The sequence below is a fragment of the Lithobates pipiens genome, unplaced genomic scaffold (assembly GCF_037356315.1).
Source record: "Lithobates pipiens isolate NorthernLeopardFrog02 unplaced genomic scaffold, aLitPip1_a1.2 Scaffold_19, whole genome shotgun sequence".
NCBI classification, from domain to species: Eukaryota; Metazoa; Chordata; class Amphibia; order Anura; family Ranidae; genus Lithobates; species Lithobates pipiens.
Window position 1 is genome coordinate 464,277,065 of NW_027507764.1, and position 19,562 is coordinate 464,296,626.

At 44.7% G+C, this 19,562-nt stretch overlaps 1 protein-coding gene across 4 annotated transcripts in view; it reads left to right on the plus strand.

Moving 5' to 3' along the window:
- The window catches only part of SGK3 (serum/glucocorticoid regulated kinase family member 3), a 140,011-nt gene that overhangs the window by 64,445 nt on the left and 56,004 nt on the right, over positions 1–19,562 (plus strand). For 3 of the 4 annotated variants that reach the window (XM_077492822.1, XM_077492821.1, XM_077492823.1), the window contains 3 exons: positions 14,242–14,447; positions 15,370–15,453; positions 16,895–16,967. In XM_077492822.1, the coding sequence (XP_077348948.1) occupies positions 14,370–14,447; positions 15,370–15,453; positions 16,895–16,967 (235 nt within the window). In that variant the 5' untranslated portion in view covers positions 14,242–14,369. The remainder of the gene's footprint in view (positions 1–14,241; positions 14,448–15,369; positions 15,454–16,894; positions 16,968–19,562) is intronic. The other variant, XM_077492824.1, reaches the window with a different exon arrangement.

Sequence of the window (19,562 nt, forward strand, 5' to 3'; positions counted from 1 at the left end):
AGCAGTTTTTTTGTTTTGATTTTTTAATTAGTATTATTATTTATTTTATTTGAACATAAAATAGCTAGGTACCATATTAAAAAAAAAAAAAAACATCTTAGGCCACAATAAACTGACAATGACACAGATGCAAAGTCTAGATCAGGGGTGTCCAAACTTTTTTCAAAGAGGGCCAGATTTGATGAACTGAACATGCTCGAGGGCCGACCATTTTGCCTGACATTCTTTGAACCATTAAAATTCGGTCTAAGTGTGTTCGGCCGAGCACTAATACACTACCCAACAAGAATTCTCATGCCTTTATGGCTGTGTGTGGTGAAGAGATGAACTCAAGTGTATTATTTGGATACACCGTATTTTTTGGGGTATAACACGCACCTTCACTTTAAGAGGGAAGCTTCAGGAAAAAAAAAATTTAATTTTAACTAAAGAACTGAAGCAAAATAAGGGTCAGTGCCCATCTGCAGACCCACCATTGCCAGGAATGCAGCGCCCACCATTGCCAGGAATGCAGCGCCCACCATTGCCAGGAATGCAGCGCCCACCATTGCTAGAAATGCAGCGCCCACCATTGCTAGAAATGCAGCGCCCACCATTGCTAGAAATGCAGCGCCCACCATTGCTAGAAATGCAGCGCCCACCATTGCTAGAATTGCAGTGCCCACCATTGCCAGGAATGTACCCACCATTGCCACGAATGCAGCCCCACCATTGCTAGAAATTCACTCACCATTGCCAGGAATGCAGCCCCACCATTGCTAGGAATGCAGCGCCCACCATTGCTAGGAATGCAGCGCCCACCATTGCTAGGAATGCAGCGCCCACCATTGCTAGGAATGCAGCGCCCACCATTGCTAGGAATGCAGCGCCCACCATTGCTAGGAATGCAGCGCCCACCATTGCTAGGAATGCAGTGCCCACCATTGCTAGGAATGCAGTGCCCACCATTGCCAGGAATGTACCCACCATTGCCAGGAATGCAGCCCCACCATTGCTAGAAATTCACTCACCATTGCCAGGAATGCACCCACCACTGCTAGAAATTCACTCACCATTGCCAGGAATGCAGCCCCACCATTGCCAGGAATGCAGCCCCCACCATTGCACGGAATGCAGCCCCACCATTGCGCGGAATGCAGCCCCACCATTGCGCGGAATGCAGCCCCACCATTGCACGGAATGCAGCCCCACCATTGCACGGAATGCAGCCCCACCATTGCCGGGAATGCAGCCCCACCATTGCCGGGAATGCAGCCCCACCATTGCCGGGAATGCAGCCCCACCATTGCCGGGAATGCAGCCCCACCATTGCCCGGAATGCAGCCCCACCATTGCCGGGAATGCAGCCCCACCATTGCCGGGAATGCACCCACTATTGCCAGGAATGCAGCCCCACCATTGCCGGGAATGCACCCACCATTGCCAGGAATGCACCCACCACTGCTAGAAATTCACTCATCATTGCCAGGAATGCAGCCCCACCATTGCACGGAATGCAGCCTCACCATTGCACGGAATGCAGCCCCACCATTGCACGGAATGCAGCCCCACCATTGCACGGAATGCAGCCCCACCATTGCACGGAATGCAGCCCCACCATTGCACGGAATGCAGCCCCACCATTGCACGGAATGCAGCCCCACCATTGCCGGGAATGCAGCCCCACCATTGCCGGGAATGCAGCCACCATTGCCAGGAATGTAGCCACCATTGCCAGGAATGCAGCCACCATTGCCAGGAATGCAGCCACCATTACCAGGAATTCACCCACCATTGCCAGGAATTCACCCACCATTGCCAGGAATTCACCCACCATTGCCAGGAATGCAGCCACCATTGCCAGGAATTCACTCACCATTGCCAGGAATGCAGCCCCGCAATTGCCAGGAATGCAGCCATGGAGGGCAGGACGAGCGCCAAAGACATCCTACAGGAGAATTTCCTGTTTACACAACGGCCCCTTTAAGAGAAAGTCCCGCCTCCTCTGATGGACAGAACAGTCGTCCAATGGCAGAGATGGGACTTCCTATTACAGCTGCCATGTACACAGGAAATTCTCAGCCTGTGTGCACGGCACTCGTCCTGCCTCCTCCCTCCAAGGCAGCTGGACTATATATCTTTTGTGACCCCGGCGCTGGGAGATCGCCGGGGGCCACAAAAGATGTATATGTTTAAATAACCAGGCGGGCCGTTCAAAACCGGACCGCGGGCCGCACTTTGGACATGCCTGGTCTAGATGTTACAAATACATGGTATAAGTTAAACAAGACTGAAATCGGGTAATGCAGAATGACATTCGTAATCAGTGACGCAATCAAGTATCATGAGCTAGCTCTGTTTATAAGGCCTCTTGCACATGATACTCCCTGTTGAGCATCTACTTTTCAGCCGTTTTCTTTTGTATGTACTTGTGTGCATTTTCGCACATATGCATTTGCGCAAATTGAGCGTACATGCGAAAACATATTCTTGCTTTTTTTGTTCTGCACATTTTGTGCGCATGAGGCAAAAATTACTGACCAAAAATGCAGATTTTAAATTTTATTTTTTTTTATTTTTTTTACTGAAGAATGCACGGCACTTGTTTACACTCCTGTGTGCATAGGTACATTACAATTAATGGTCTGTACTTTCGCTCAGTAAAAAAAAAAAAAGCTGTACTGAGCTTTTTGAAGCTGCAGTGTGCAAGAGGCCTAACTGAGACAGCATATGTACAGAGTTTGTATGGTTTGCTTCCTCTATCTTATCGGAACTGTTTAACCCATACTTCCCAACATTTTGAGATGGGAATGAGGGACACCTACTAGAAAATGTAGGTAAGCATAGGACACTCCCCCTGCCAAACCCCCTTAAAGGAGAATTAACCAAAAAAAGGTTAATTAAATCCACAAGTGCTTTTTTTTTTTTTTACCACTACTATTTGTTTATATTGGCTTTTAAAATTTACAAATGCAGCTATTTAGAATTTGGGTGAAAGGTTTAGTACTGGAAAACCACTAGTTGTATATAAGATAGTGCATTTTATATACAACTATACAGATCAGACCAAAATGAGGGACAAATGAGGAGGAATGAAGGACTTTGATCCAAATCGGGGACAGTTGGGAGCTATAGTTTAACCAGTCAGTGTGAAAGTACAAGCCCAGAATGATAGGCAGTCATAAAACACCTCTTACCAAGTGGGAGAGAAAACAATGACTCGGTCAAGGATGGGACAGGGGGTAAAGTAGGACGCAGAATGTAGGGAAAAAGAACAATCCCCAACCTACAAAATAATCTAATAAGAGAAGTCAAGGGTGGCGTGCACTGGAAAGGAAAAGAAGGTAAGGGGGGGAAGAATAAGTAGGGGTAGGGAGTCCAGAGGAGGAGAATCCATGAATCCTGAGACTAAGCACTCGGTATGTCAAGAGAATGATTGACAATTAGCAATGTAATTCATAAGAGTAGATTAACCTAGAACAAGGGAATTGAGAAGTTATTATTTTTAACTCAATGTAGAACACAACTTTTCAATTTATATAGAAGTGAAGCAATAGTAACCCTAGGCGGCTTCACTCCAGTTAACGCCTTTATTGTAGAAGAATCTTTAAAAGCATAGAAATTGCACTGAAAATGGGGGGGGGCTGTGGACACGTTTTACGCTGTATTAGCACTTGCTTGTAACAGAACATGTTTTATGAGCTTTTTAGAGATTTCCTCTCACTGATTTTTGCTTTTTTGGAAGTGAAGGAAAATCTTCCCAATGGGACTAAGATGGCAAAACAACTGACGGGGTTCTATCCACTCTATTCAAGCTCTTCCACTCTATTCAAAATGAGAAAAAAAAGTTTTGTCTTTTACTTCTACACTTTAAAGTGTTTCTAGTGGCAAGGTGACAAAACCCTTGTCAGGCTGTTATCACTGCAGGTGTCCCTTCTAGGGGACACATTCAGATTTAGAATACTTTACTTTATTAACCCCAAGGAAATTATTAGAACAGCAATAGAGAGGAAAAAGTTCAAATGTGGACGTATGTTCTGGTGTCAACTGCCTAAAGGGCCCGTACACACGATCTGACTTTTTGACAACAAGCATGCAAATTAGCTGTTTTAAGGCAACATCCGTGTGTACGCTCCATCGGACGAACTTTTTGCGGTTTTCATCCGATAAATGTTGGCTGTGTGAACAGACAAACTTTTCGACAAAATAAGTCCGATAGAGCAAAGTGAATGAGCAATGAAGTGTGCAGAAAACCATCAGACTTTACAAACACGCATGCTCAGAACCAATGCAAAAGATCAGACAACAATACAGAAGTTGACCAAAGGTGGCGGTAAAGAGCATAAAAACAACGTGATTTGGTGAAAGTTGGCTGAAAAAGTCAGATCGTATGTATGCTTAACAAGTTCAGGGCCAACGCCCTTTGTACAGAAATCCACGTGAAAGTTTGTTTAAAGACCGATCGTGTGTATGAGGCTTTAGAGGGCATTTCCCCAAACTTTGGAAACATCTCCTCTCACTTCCTCTTCTACTTCTCGCTTTAGGAGATTTCACTAAAGCTGAAGTGTGCAAAATGTGGTGCAACTGTGCTTGGTAGCCAGTCAGCTTCTAACTTCAGCTTCTTCCATTAGGTTTTAACAATAAAACCTGGAAGCTGATTGGTTTCTTTGCAGAAATGCACCAGGTTCTGAGTGCTCCAGTTTTAGTAAATCACCCCCTTTGTGTCTACAGGACAGGACGTGAAGGGAAAATTTCCCAGTGGGACACAGATGTAAAAAATATCCAAAACGGGGGGGGCGTGGCCTGGACCGGCATGGCATGAGGAGCATTGAGTGAGAGCCCTGCTGGATCTTTATCCATTTACTCTTATCCTGGGGCAGTTGCTGCTGCTAATTTGTGCCGACACGGGCTACCGATCCTCCTATGCCTACAGGGGACATGTCCCCGTCTAAAGCGAAGCTGGAAGCCGCGGCTAAGCTAGCTAAATACCGCCACGCGGGGAAGGACAGCATGGCTGCGGATGGCGCCAGTCCCCCCTCCTCATCCACGGCCGACCCGGATGCTAGAGTGCTGGAGGCTATCCTGGACTGTAAAAGAGCACTGATGGGTAAAATCGAGGAGGTGAAGGTGGATGTGTCCCTTCTCCAGCAGGATATGCAGAAGCTGAGGGAGAGGGTTACCAAAGCGGAGACCCGTATCAGCCACGTGGAAGACGAGCTGCTGTCGCTTCAGACTACCGCTGAGAGCTTACAACATCAGCTATCCACGGTCCTGGCGAAACAGGAAGATGTGGAAAACCGCTTGTGGAGGTGCAACTTGCGCTTTGTTGGTTTGCCCGAGGGGGAGGAGGGGAATGACCCCCCCCCACATAATTGGAACAGTTGCTGGAAACTTCCTTTGGCCGCACTGAGTTTTTCTCATCCTTTGAGGTGGAGAGGGCCCACCGCCTGCCTGCCAGACCCCCCCCCCCCCGCAGGGGGCACCTCCCAGAACATTTATCGCTAAACTGTTGAATTTCCGGGACCGGGATGCAGTCCTGCGGCTGGTGAGATTAAAAGGAAATATCCCTTATCAGAATACCGAAATCAAGGTTTTCCCGGACTTCTCTGCAGAGGTCCAAAAGAAAAGGGCGCTCTTCACAGAAGCCAAGCGGCAATTGCGTATACACCACTACTCGTATGCCATGCTCTTCCTGGCCAGGATTCGTGTGGCGGGGGAGGACAGGGCTCGTTTCTTTGATACACCGGAGGCGGTGTTTGCGTGGCTGGAGAGCAGGGCAGCGCCGGCGCGGGATGCAGCTTAGGACCTCACAGAACCGCTGAGAAACATAGCTGGATGCCTGACGGGGACCCGGGAGGTACTGTGCTGTTAATTCTGTTTCCCAGGCCGGGGGAGGTGGAATACCCTATGGAAAGGTACTGTACACTATCCATCTTGAAGCGCCTGCCATGAGTGCTGCTCAAGCCCGAACTGAATTTGCTTCCTGATGTTGGTTTTTATGCTTACCCCCCCGTCCCGCATCCCCCCTGGGGGCCCCTCGGCCCCCCAACTTCGGAGTTCCAGAGATAGTCTCCTCTCACCCTCTCCTATCCCTCTTCCCCCCCCCCCCTTCCATGCCTGAACTGGCCCGTGTCACTTTTATTGCTGCTAAGATATATGCATGTATGCCCCACATTCCCTGATATTGCAGCGGGCTCGGACCCAATATGGCACCCTGGGTAGGTACAGGACATTGGCCTTAATGCTGTATCCCACCTCTATGTGACTCTTAATGGTTGTACCCGGGGGCCACACTCCCCACATTATTGTTTGTTTTTCAGAGATTAATCGCCACACTAGTTCTGTTCTATAGCGGAATCCTAGACTGGTTCCGCAAGATTTGTAATTTTCGTTTTTACAAGCAAGATTGGTTTCCCTGGGCCGGTCGGCGCTGGCTCGTCTCCCCAGCTATTTGGCTGGGGTGGGGCCGCGTCGGACGACCTAATGTATGTTCTGCAGCATGCTTTCTAGCTCATGGTAGGACTGTTGTTTTAAAACGCTGGTGTTTATTGTGTCAGGTTACGGGAGACATATGCTGGGTTAGTCACTTGCGCAGGAGAGGGATGTGTCTTCTGTTCATGTTTTCTATGATGTGGGAGGAGGGAGGAGGAATTGGGTATCCATTCAATATAGATCTGTGTTCATATTGCCATGGGTAGTTTGAAATGTCTTACCTGGAATGTCAGGGGGATTAGGGAAAAACAGAAACGTAACGCAGTCCTGACTTATCTTAAAGCTCAAAGAGCGGACATAATAGTATTGGTGGAGACGCATCTAACTGGCCAACTTATGCGAACGCTTAAAAAAACCCTGGGTGGGCTGGGTGTATCAGGCCCCGTTTTCTGCCAACTCCAGGGGGGGTGGCGCTCCTGGTCCAAATCAGTACAGTTTTTACTCTTGTTGCTCAAATCGGATCCCCAGGGAAGGTACCTCTTCCTGCATGCCAAGATCAATGGCCAAGACATCCTTCTCCTGGTTGTCTATGTACCCCCCCCCCCCCCTTTTCAGTTTACCGTCCTAAATGAGGTCCTGGCATTTATGTCCCAATTCCCCACAGTTACGGCGGTGTGGATGGGGGCCTTCAATAATGTTGCTCATAGGGATCTAGATAGACTTACACTGACCCCTCCATCCATGCAGAACCCTTGGTTCACTAGGTTTGGTAAATTTTTCCTGGATCTTGCTCTAGTAGACTCTTGGAGGCATAGATTCCCCACGGACAGGCAATACTCCTGTTTTTTTGCGTCGCATCCCACCATGTCCCGGATCGACTTTATATTTATCTCCCGCACCCTCCTCCCTAATTTAGGTGAGGTTGGATTTAATCCACGCGTACTATCCGACCATGCCCCGTGTTGGGTTGAACTTGGGTTCAAGGGCCCACCTGCTTCCTACACATGGAAGCTCAACCCCTTCTGGCTAGGGGTGACCCCTGGTCTGGAGGAAGCAGGCTCGGAGTGGGAATTTATTTTTCCACACGAACCGTTTGCGATAGTATGTGACTCGTTTAAGGCCCACGCCAGACTATACTTGGCCCAACAGATCTCCGAACACCGAAAGACATCCGCTGGGGCACTGTTCCAAGCGGAGCGTCAACTGACTGTTGCTGAACAAGACTTTGTCAGGAATCTGTCCCTTGATGCAGCTGACCGTCTCAGACTGCAATCTAGGGTGGTCAACGGCCTACATTTTGAAAAGGCAGAAAGAACATTTTTTCTATATTAAACAGAGACGAATGCGGAGAGTGAGCTGGCCGCTTACTGGCCTACCTGGCTCATATGGATCAAAAGCCCCCGACAGTGGTTTCCTTACGCAGCTCTAATGGGGAATTGATTTCTGACCCTGACGCGGTGGCTGAGAAATTCAGGACGTTTTTAGACTCTTCGTATTCCTCGATAGCCACCGATGTCGGGGACAGAACTGACGAGCTTCTAAAAAACGTAGACTTGCCCACACTCACACCGGCCCACGTGGCACTACTAGAGGCCCCCATCACAACTGACCATACTGCAGAGGCTATGTCCCAGCTAAATACGTCAAAGGCCCCCGGTTCAGATGGGCTTCCTCTAGAATTTTATACCAAATATGCTGACATCCTGACACCTAGACTACAAGAGCTTTTCCACCACATATTTGAATCAGAAACCCTGCCCCCCTCAATGTGTGAGGCATATATTGTCCTTATCCCCAAACCTGGGAAGAATTTGGAACTCCCTGAGTCCTATAGGCCCGTCTCCCTACTCCTGCTAGACATCAAGATCCTGGCTATCCGCTTAAACACGGTTATCCTCGACCTCATCCACCCCGACCAGACGGGGTTCATGCCTACCAAGAACACGGCCTACAATTTGAGGAGGCTCCACATGAATTTGCAGGCACAACATGACCTGATGGGATCTAGAGTGGTGGTATCCCTGGACGGGGCCAAAGCGTTTGGTTCGGTGGAATGGCAGTATTTATGGGGCTGCCTACAACGCTTTGGCTTCGGGCCCCGCTTTATTAAGTGGATTCGCCTTCTGTACAGTGGCCCCAGTGCCAGGATCTTGGTTAATGGGAGGGTGTCGGCCTCTTTCCCCCTTTCCAGGGGCACCAGGCAGGGCTGCCCCCTGTCACCGTTGCTGTATGCCATAGCTGTAGAACCACTTGCCACAGCTCTCAGAGGGCACCCGGGTATCAGTGGGCTGAAATGTGGAATCCTGGAGGAGAGGATCAGCCTGTATGCGGACGATATGCTGCTGTATCTAGCGGATACAGGCCCCTCCCTCCGGGCAGCTCTCGAGACGATCCAGACATTTGGGGAGTACTCAGGGCTCAAAATCAACTGAGAAATCCCAGATACTGCCCATGGATATAGGTGCTCCCTCGGAGAATCAGGCCTCTACTTCACTTCTCAGGGTTAGCGCGATAAAATACTTAGACATCACAATTACCCGATCCCCAGAAGACTACGTTAAATTGAATTGAATATAGATCCCCTGATAACAACTATGAAAGCCAAGATTCGGACATGGGCCAAACTTCCATTGGGAGTCATGGGCCGCATAAATTTGATAAAAATGACTATTCTCCCCTGGTTTTTGTATGTGCTCTGGCATGCCCCGTATTCTTGCCTCTTAGGCTGTTTAAGTCTATCGAGGCCTTACTTGATTCCTTTGTTTTGGGGTTCAAACCGCCACAAGCTTTCTTTGCAGACGCTGAAGGGCCCTGGGGATCTGGGGGGGGGGGGCAGCCTTACCGCATTTTGCCTTGTACTATCTGGCAGCCCAGGTATCCCATCTTTACCACTTAGACAAACAGGAAAAGGACAGATACCTGACACTTCTATGCCCCCGGCGAGGCCACACACTCACCCATCCATTTCAATTAATATTTGGGGACCACGCCCCAACAGGGCTCCCGGGAAACCGTAAAGGACTGCTATACAATCATTGTAAAATTTGGGAGGTACTTAGGAAACAGCTGAAGCTTCCTGCGACCCATTCACATACACCACTCTGAGATAACCCCGGATTACACGAATTGCAGCTACTCCCCGATTACTTAGTATGGCTCCTGTACGGGATTGAGTACCTCTCGGACGTATACCGAGGACAGGTGCTGAAATCGTTTCAGGAACTAAAGGAAGAGTTTGCCCTCCCAAATGCAATGCACTATCGCTACCTCCAGCTTCGACATGCTCTCCAGGCGCAATTCATGCATACCTCGCCCAGCGTGGAGAGTCTTGCCATAGTGGATATACTACTGGGATCCATGTAAACTGATCTCCAGCCTCTATACCCCATTAATCAGACCCCCAGCGAAAGCTCTGGCATCGGATCTTAGGGGACGTTGGGTCGGGGACATGGGGGAGCTGGAGGATGATGAATGGGAGGATGCCCTGGAGAATGGCAAAAAGGCTTCGGCTAAACTCTCAGACCGCCTTACACAACTGTACATTCTGCATAGAACCTACCTGACACCAAAACGTATAGCCAAATATAAACCCAACTACAACCCCCTTTGTCCCAGATGTGGTAGCCCCCAAAGCACTTTTTTTCATATCCTGTGGTCCTGTCCGATGATCCAACACTACTGGTCCCATATAGTACAATTTATCCACGACGAAATGGGATCACCCTTGACACTGTGCCCTAAGCAATGTCTACTGGGAATTTTCCTGGATCCGGACTCGGACAAGTACCAGAAGATATTTTTGCATGAATCTCTTTTCATGGCTAGGTTGTTGGTAGCAAGAAACTGGCTGCAGGTCCAACCTCCCACACTCCAGGAATGGATAGTTGTGATCAATAATGTGCTCCCGTATAAAAAAGAACTCTATGCCCACAGGGGCTGTCAGCCCAAATACAACAGGATTTGGGATGCATGGTTGAACAATGCTGCCACGTGCAATGAGATCCCCGCATAAAGGCCAAGGGGCTATGATTGTATGGCCCGGAGACTGTCGGGACTGCACTACAAAGCAATACCAGGACAGCTTGTAATTGTTATGTTAGTTTAGGCCTCCCCCATTATTATGATGTCTAAGCCTGGGACTGTATGGTCAACTCCTATGTTCTAGTAACTAATGGTTCGTTATGTTGGCAGCATCTATTCTCCCTGCCATGTACCATTTATTACCCTTGTAATATTGTATGTTACAAAACTGTCTCCGCTGAATATTGTTGTTCTGTGTTGACTCCAATAAAACACCATGTTGTTTGTAAAAAAAAAAAAAATATCCAAAACAAAAAGTGAAGATTTATTTTAACGTTTCTTCAATGCATTTTTAACATGTCCAGGCAAGAAGATAATTGTACATTGGTTAACTAAAGGTATTCATGGAAAAGTCGAGATCTGTTTTAAATTTAGCAAGTATAATTGAATGGGCTTTTCTGCCACATCAGCAGTAGAAGAAAGGTGGTGAGGCAATAATAGTCACCCAGGACAGGAAGTCGTCTCACAGCAGCAAAAAGGATTTTGACCGAGTTGGAGGTCAACAGAGTTTACTTTTCTGAGCTCAGAATACATAATTGAATAGAATATTCAAGTTTTGTGTCTATTTACAACGGTGAGTGTTCTTATCGTAGTCAGGTCTTACGCAGGATATTGAGAATGGTTTTCCTTAGGCAGTTCTAAAAGGACTGGTGACTGAATGTGGACTCTTTTCAGGAGTAAAGACTTGGTGTGCAAGGGGAAGGACGCTAAAAGGAGAACATATAAAACACAACATATAAAAAACAATTTAATTTTATTTAAGGCTTAACTGCAGGGTGGATTTGATTTAAATCAACTCGATTTAAATTGCAATTAAAATCATGATTTAAATCACTAGTAAAATAACTTGATTTAAATAAACTTGATTTAAATCATAATTTTTAAAGAGCACAGCATCCCACAGCGGCTCCTCCTCTGACCCGCTGTTGACTCACTGACAGTCCCATGCACTTTAATGGAGTGGCTGGTGATGTGGCAGTGACACAACAAGGTGAGGCACAATACAGCAGGTGAGTGGATGCCCACTAACCATGATGGATCTGATATGACAGGTGCTCTTTAAATGTAAGCACTTATTCTTGCTGGTAGCTAAAATCTTTAAATATATATATATGTGTATGTATATATATATATATATATATATATATATATATATATATCTATATATATATATATATATATATATATATATATATATATATAATTTAAAGTCCTGCGAGCCTCCTCTAATTAGGAATTGCCTAAAAGCAAAACTAAATATATGTGCTGCGCTTCCAAATACAAAAATAGACTCTACAAATTAAGTGTATGCAATAACCAAGGTGCAAATATGCACGTGAAATATACACATTTATAAATACAGTCTATGGCGACTGCAAAAAGTGACAATAGTGCAACAAATAAATATAAACTCTTAAAGTAAACATATAAATGAATAAACTACTATAAAGTGCTATAACATGCATCAATGTGATGAATTGTTAAATCAAAATTAACGTCTATAAGATCATATAGTGGACTTGAATCCACTAAAGAAATCCGTAAATAAAAAGTGCTCCTGTGTGCATATGTGACATCCAATTAAATCAATTTGAAAGTGCTTTTTTATGCTGTTTGCTTGATGTAGAGTGGTGCACTGATGCGCCTGTTCTATGTGAGTAGAGGGGGGGGGGGGGGGGTTTATGTGATTAATAAAACTGCTTAAACGTTATTACACCATCCAGTTCCTTTTTTACTAATCTGAGGTACTGTGCTGACAGGTCCAGGAGTTTGGCTAAAACTGCAGAGCCCCAGAGGTGGTTCACAGGCGTGCATTGACTGAGCTTAAATGCAAAGTCACATGCTCAGAGGTGAGCGTCTGCTACCTAGGGGGGAGCACCTGAGTGAGATCACTATGGCTTGCTTTGGATTACCTACACAGCAGTTTTCAAATCGCATGGACTTTAAAAGTACTTTCGAATTGATATAATTGGATGTCACATATGCACACAGGAGCACTTTTTATTTGCGGATTTCTTTAGTGGATTCAGGTCCACTATATGATCTTATGGACATTAATTTTGATATAACTATTCATCACATGGATGCACGTTATAGCATTTTATAGTCTTTTATTCATTTATATGTTTACTTTAAGAATTTCTATTTTTGTTGCACTATTGTCACTTTTTACAGTCACATTAGACTGGATTTATCACTGTGTGTATTTCACATGCATATTTACACCTTAGTTATTGCATACACTTAATGTGCAGAGTCTATATTTGTATTTGGAAGCGCCGCATATATATTTATTTTTCATCTTTAATATTTGCAAACAAAATGAAAGTTTCCTATTTTAGAATAATAAGTGGTCAGGTTAGTAAAACAGCGATATCAGAACCAATTCAATCATACAGTTTGTAGTGTACATAGATTTGCAAAACAATGGGATAAAGGAATATTCCTGTTTTATCTCATGGTTACTGTGAAATTGTGTAAATGTGTCAATGCAGTGCATGTTATCTCAGCTTGCAGAGCTTGGATTCCTTGAATAAGTTTACCAAAAATGTAAATATTGCAGAATATACAGCCTCGTGCTACATAACTAAGCTCCATCTTCACAAAAAATTATTAATGTATTTTAAATAGAAAGCTATCTGTAGATAGGTTTTTACTCCAAGCATTTTATTAAAATAAATTTGATAAAAATCAAAAAAATCGATTTAAAACGGAGTTCCACCCATATAAAAGTGTAGCTGCTGACTTTTAATAATTGGATACTCACCTGTCCCACGGTCCAGGGATGCAGGTGAAAGAAGCCCTGCTCCACTCCCCCTCCTCTCTGCAGTGCCGTCCTCACTACTGTGAGTGCCTGGCTTCATTCTCGAGCCGTGCTGTGATTGGCCGGGCAATCTTCTGGGACCTGTGACGTGTCCCAAAAGATTGCCGGGAGGGGGAGAGGTGAACTTCCTTCAGGCGCCGCAGAGGGAGTGAGAGCTGGATGACTCTAAAAATCATTGATTTATTTCCACCCTGGCCTGTACACACACACGTGTGTAAACTTGAGCTGTGTATAGATCAGTAAAAAAAAAAGCAAAAACCTGCATTGCTGGACAGTATTTTATGTGCAAACAACCAAACCCAAGAAAATCTTGAAGAATTTTGGTGTATGTACGAATACGATTATTTATTATACAGCCTACACATTTTTACGCAATAACTTTCCTGCCAGGAATCTGACGATCATATATCAGTACTGTGTGCAAGTACCCTTAGGCCTGATGTAAAAAGCAAGCATTTTCAGATCAGTTTCCATAGCATGTCTACACCAAAATCTCTGAAAACCAATATCTGATTGAACTGTAATCTCTTGGTAATCGCACCCACACGCATGGTGCATCCAACTGTAAAACCATTATCTGGCTGTTAGCAGTAAACGCCATTTGTCATTACTTCTAGCGCTTGTTATGACACAATTGCGTTTTACAAAATGTTAGAACAGGCAACAAGCATTCACTTTAATGTGAAGAAAAGGTGACAAGCATTTTGTCATGTATATGTCAGTTCTGTTCATTTATACATCATAGTAGGTCTTCGTAATCCCAAGGAAAGAGGGAGTATGGGCATATATTTTATATTGCTGGCTGGGAAACTTCTAACCATATTTGGCCAAGCAAATTGTTTTCCTCTTTCAACTGTCTCACTGCAGTGCTAAAAAAATGATTTGACAGTTGGATGGTAATTCAGTGTGTTTATTTTCCTGTGCAGGTTCCATAATGGAATGAGCAAGCTGATCCTATAACATGGGCATTTTGTAGCCAACATCTCACGTGCACATTGAATAAACCTTCCACTAGAAGGCCTCACAAAAGATCCATATGAAGGAATTCTAAGCAATGGATCACAAGATCAGCTGCCCCAATGTATGCATTCCTAGCTCTGATGAGCACCGAGAAAAAAAAAAGAGATTTACTGTAAGTGTACGGCATTTTACATTTTATTTTTACATTTTTTTTTTTTTTTTTTTATATTACAAATAATAAAACAAAACATCAAAATAATAATGTAAAAGGTAAACTAAAATAAACAAATACAATTAAAGGCTTTGTTTATTTTTTTTCAATGATTTAATACTTCGCACAACATATAGGAAACATACAGTAAACTATCTCCACTTGTAGAGCTTTTGAAAATTTCATGAAATTAAACCATAGTTCAAGGAGAACAACATACTCCAATTGTTATTGTTTAAGCATGGATGAATAATATACCCAAATCAAGATGAAATACAATTTGGAGTAAAAGATCTGCAAATTATTATTCAAATTCTCAAAAGGGCAAGTGTAAAGGTAAATAAGTGAAAAATATTCTATAAAAAGAAACCCCTAGTGGTTAGTTTCAAGGCCCCCCAGTGTGTAGATTATGCTTTCATTGTTGAATAAAAGGGGCAGGCTAGGGACAAGAAGGCTGGTGAGGAAAGCGGTAAAAGATGCTGTATTTCCTTAAACCAGCAAATGAGTTGAGCTCTGTCTGACTTGCTGCAGGCTCTAATGTACAATTTGAGAAGCTCACAGTGTGCAGTGCAATCAAAGTATAAGTAATTTCAGTACAGGAGAGGAGCCTGTAGAACTGGGCAAGACTCAGGGCTGGAGCTCTACTTTAAGCATGGGTTTTAATTGTCTAGACTTGCCTATAACTGAGGAAATATTTGCTTGTCAACTGATCACAAACGGTATTGCTACTTTGCTATCATTTGCATACTCGAAGCTTTGTTATAAAGCCAGGAGTATGGTCTGTCCTGTAGTATTATGTGTCACCTGTTCAAAAATGACTGTAGATAAATAGCAACTGATGATATTTGTGAATGGATTAAATACATTTTTTTCGTCTTGGCAGGTGTACAAAGTAATCGTGTCCATGGGACGGAATGAATGGTTTGTGTTTAGGAGATATGCAGAATTTGATAAGCTATATAACACGGTAAGCTGATATTTCTTTGAGATTTGCTTGTAGATATCATAATTTTGGGAACAGCACCTGTTAAATATGAGCATTGGCTTGGACTTTAGGCTGTGTTCTGAGGTTATGCATGTGCATCGATGCGCACTTTTCCACACGTTAACGTGTGTTGCATTCGGACAGCCCATTTAGTTGAAGGAGCACCAAACTGCCCCAAAATGCATATCCTTTTTAGAACACAGCACACAGCTAATAAGTTGCCATGCACTGAGTTTGCAAGGTGCACTGGGATTCCATTAAAACATGCATTTTCATGCCTTGAAGGAAGCCGCAGCACACAGATGTAAATGAAGCCCAAATCTTCTCATCTGTGCTACTACCATATGTCCCCATTTGGGTATCCCAGACCCAACCATCCAATCATGCTAAAAATGACTGAATCGGGTGATAATCCCATGTCTGTGGGTGACAATGTTGAGAGGGAACAGTCTAAACTGTCTCTCTACCACAGGGGTGCCCAACATTTTGAAGACTACCACTACAGAGACTTGGTACCCGGTCACGAGCCACAATGTGCGGAGCGGGAAGATGACAGGTCCATGTCCACTCTTCATATGCAGGGCGGATACAGTCCGCTCTACTATGAGCCCTCTGATCCAGACGGAAGGGGATGGATCTCCTTTTGTTTTTTTAGCGGATTGGGTTGGAGGTCGATGGGTGTAAACGGACACAAGTTCACCATAGAGGAGAGTGGACGGTCCAAATGGGTTGGGCCTATCGTGTGATAGGGGCCTAAGGCTGCTTTCACACTGATGCAGTATCGTTTACCCAGTGCAGTGCACCTGTGACTTTCCTGCGGGTTAGCTGCACTTTGTTATAGACTTCTGTTCTATCCTGCAGGTGTGGTGCACTTTCTGAAAGCTCAACAAATCTGCAGGTAATAACAGGTCTATGGCTCGGTGCAGGTAACCCTCAGGTGCACTGCGTTCCACCTGCGGATCAGTTTGAAAGCAGCCTAGTAACCACTGCAGAACAGATATGCCCATATATACACTGTAGTTTTAGTAATAAACTTCCTTTTAAAAACAGACAGTCTTCCATTCAGTTATCGCCGGCTGTTGCTGGCCCAGGCAGAGTACATTTGGTATCACTCCACCTGTGACAAGAGCTAGCACTATACAGGCTTCTGCGGCTCTTTCTCTACCGCAGGCTTCATTCACCACACTGATGCCCTGAGATGGTGGGTCAGCAATCCGCTATCTGGGCTTGCCAACCCACCATCCCAGAGCAGGAGGTCGTGGGCCACATCCGAGCGCTCCATGGGCCACATTAAGCCACCATACCACTGGTTGGGCACCCCCGCTCTACTATTTGCCCATGTCAACTGATTTCTGCACTGAATTTGTTAATATTTGCCTAATTCCTGTGACTGTACTGATATTTTTAACTATTATTCTGTTAGCTTCGAAAACAGTTTCCAGCTATGAACCTGAAGATTCCTGCAAAGAGGATTTTCGGGGACAATTTTGATCCAGGTAAAACAAATACTCTTTGGTGATCTTCAATATATGTTTTGTTATCAGAGTAATAAATTCAGCCATTGCTTATATAATAGGCATGCTGACCCTGATTTTATGTGAGAAAACCATAGACACTATAACTCTAATGTAAAGGTATTACATATGCAATTCCTCCTTTTGGCCACAAGATGGAGATATGGAGATCCTGACCTTTTTCCTTATAGAACTTCCAGAAGCACAAAACACACTGGGAAGTGTAGTTTGTAAGCAGTATCTGGAGTTAAACTGCATTTCCCAAAGGCCCGGAAGCATGATGGAATGACAGGGAGAAAACTTCAGCCCAGCATGCTCTGTGGGGGGAAAGGGAGAGTCAGGAGCCTGGGAAAAGGATTGTTGAGGGGGTGCTACCTGGGACCAAGGAGAGAGGACGCTCAGTGAGGAGTGATTACTGTCTGGCACCGAACTTCCAAAGGAAGCAGAAGACCAGAGCTACTGCCAGTATACATCCCATGCTGTGTCAGTCTGTGCAGAGCTGTGACCAAGAACAGAGTGGAGAGAGGACTGTGCCGGGGGTACCATCAGAGGAAAGAAGGGCACCCTGCCCAGCACTGTTCCAGAGAGAACTGAAGGACAGAGCTGCTGCCAGTATATGGTTCCTGCCATGTTAGCCATCTGGGTTACCGCGGGCAACCAAGAGTCACTGAGACATTCACCCAGAGGAGTAACTGCATCAGTAGGTCTGGTGAGAGCTCCTGCCGGCAATTGGCTTTTACCACCCTTATAGACTGAGCCATTAGGAGCCACTTAATCAGCTTCTCCATAGCTGGAACACTGCCTGCAGGCCTTACTGACTGCTTTAAACACTATCCATTGTTTTAGCCGGTTGATGAGTCAGGACTGCCCCAAACCATTGCAGCCTCAAAGCCATTTAAAGAGGTACCTCCTAGGAGACGTTACGCTACGCCCCAACCAATCCCTCGGAGTGCACTTTAAACCAGCATAGCATTCATGTAGATTATACTGTATTTAATGTTTATTTACACTGGCTATTGCTGGCCTGCTAATATTCGTATTGGTTCCAGTTAGAGATCTAGAAGGTGGTCCTTAGTAATTCTAGCATAGTTACTACTCTGCTTAGCAGATTACATAATTTGTGTTTCTTTGGGGATGGCTCCTTCCTAAGCTGACCGTACACATATATAGATTTTTTTTTCTCCTCAATCTACAGACTGAATGGGAAAAAAAATCAAACTGATTCCTCAATCTAGGCTAGAGAGCACAAATGGCGGAATCTCCCATTACGGCCGTTGTATTTTGACAGCTGACAGCACTGGCTGTCAAAATGCCAAAACACCTGCAATGGATTGGATGCAGCCACTTCTCATGACAATTTTCTGCCTGGCTCCAATTAAAGAGTTTGGACTGGAAGGCAGCTGACAGGCCAAACCAGTGATTAAAATTTGTCCGGTTCATCAGACAAATTCAAACGTATGGCCAATTTAAGTCAGTATTCACATGTGCAGAGTAAAATATTTTGTTTCGGAATTTCGCTTTCGTCCGAAAACTTAATTTATTTAGTTACTCCTGAAATTTGTTTTTATTTATTTCGTTTTTCGTTCAAAAATTGCATTCGTCCGAAAATCCACATTAATTACGGTCGAATCTGTCTTGGAAGGCTTATGGTGTCTGTCGAATGTATAAAGAAGATTCGACGGAGCTAGTATATAGCATACTTTAGAACCCTATTAAAGTCTATGGGACTCCAACGTTCAAAATCTAAAGTGCTAATTTTAAAGGCTAATTTGCAAGTTACTGTCCTAAAAAGTGTTTGGGGACCCGGGTCCTGCCCCAGGGGACATGTATCAATGCAAAAAAAAGTTTTAAAAACTGCATTTTTTTCGGGAGCAGTGATTTTAATAATGATTAAAGTGAAACAATAAAAGTGTAATATTCCTTTAAATTTCGTAGGGGGGGGGGGTTGTCTATAGTATGCCTGTGTAGGGGCGCATGTTTCCCGTACTTAGAACTGTCCCTGCACAAAGTGTCATTTATGCAGGAAAAAAAGTCCTTTAAAATCACTCGCAGCTATTATGAATTGTCGGCTCCGTAATACAGAGAACACTCATTGAAAGTCAATGATAAAAAAATAAATAAATTAAAAAAAAAGCGTGGGGGTCCCCCAAATTCAATTACCAGGCCCTTCAGGTCTGGTATGGATATTAAGGGGAACCCCGCGTCAAATTTAAAAAAAATTGACGTGGGGTTCCCCCTAAAAATCCATACCAGACCCTTTATCCGAGCACGCAACCTGGCAGGCCGCAGGAAAAGAGGGGGGGACGAGAGAGCGCCCCCCCCTCCCTCCTGAACCGTACCAGGCCACATGCCCTCAACATTGGGAGGATGCTTTGGGGGTCTGTGAAAGCAACAAGGGGACCCCCAGATCCCGCCCCCCCCCCTGTTTGAAATGGTAAGGGGGTACAAAAGTACCCCTACCATTTCACAAAGAAAGTGTAAAAAATGGTTAAATAAAACAAACACACTTTTGAAAAATTCCTTTATTAAAAATAAAAAAATAAAAAAAAGATTCCAGCGGCGGTAATCCACTCTTGC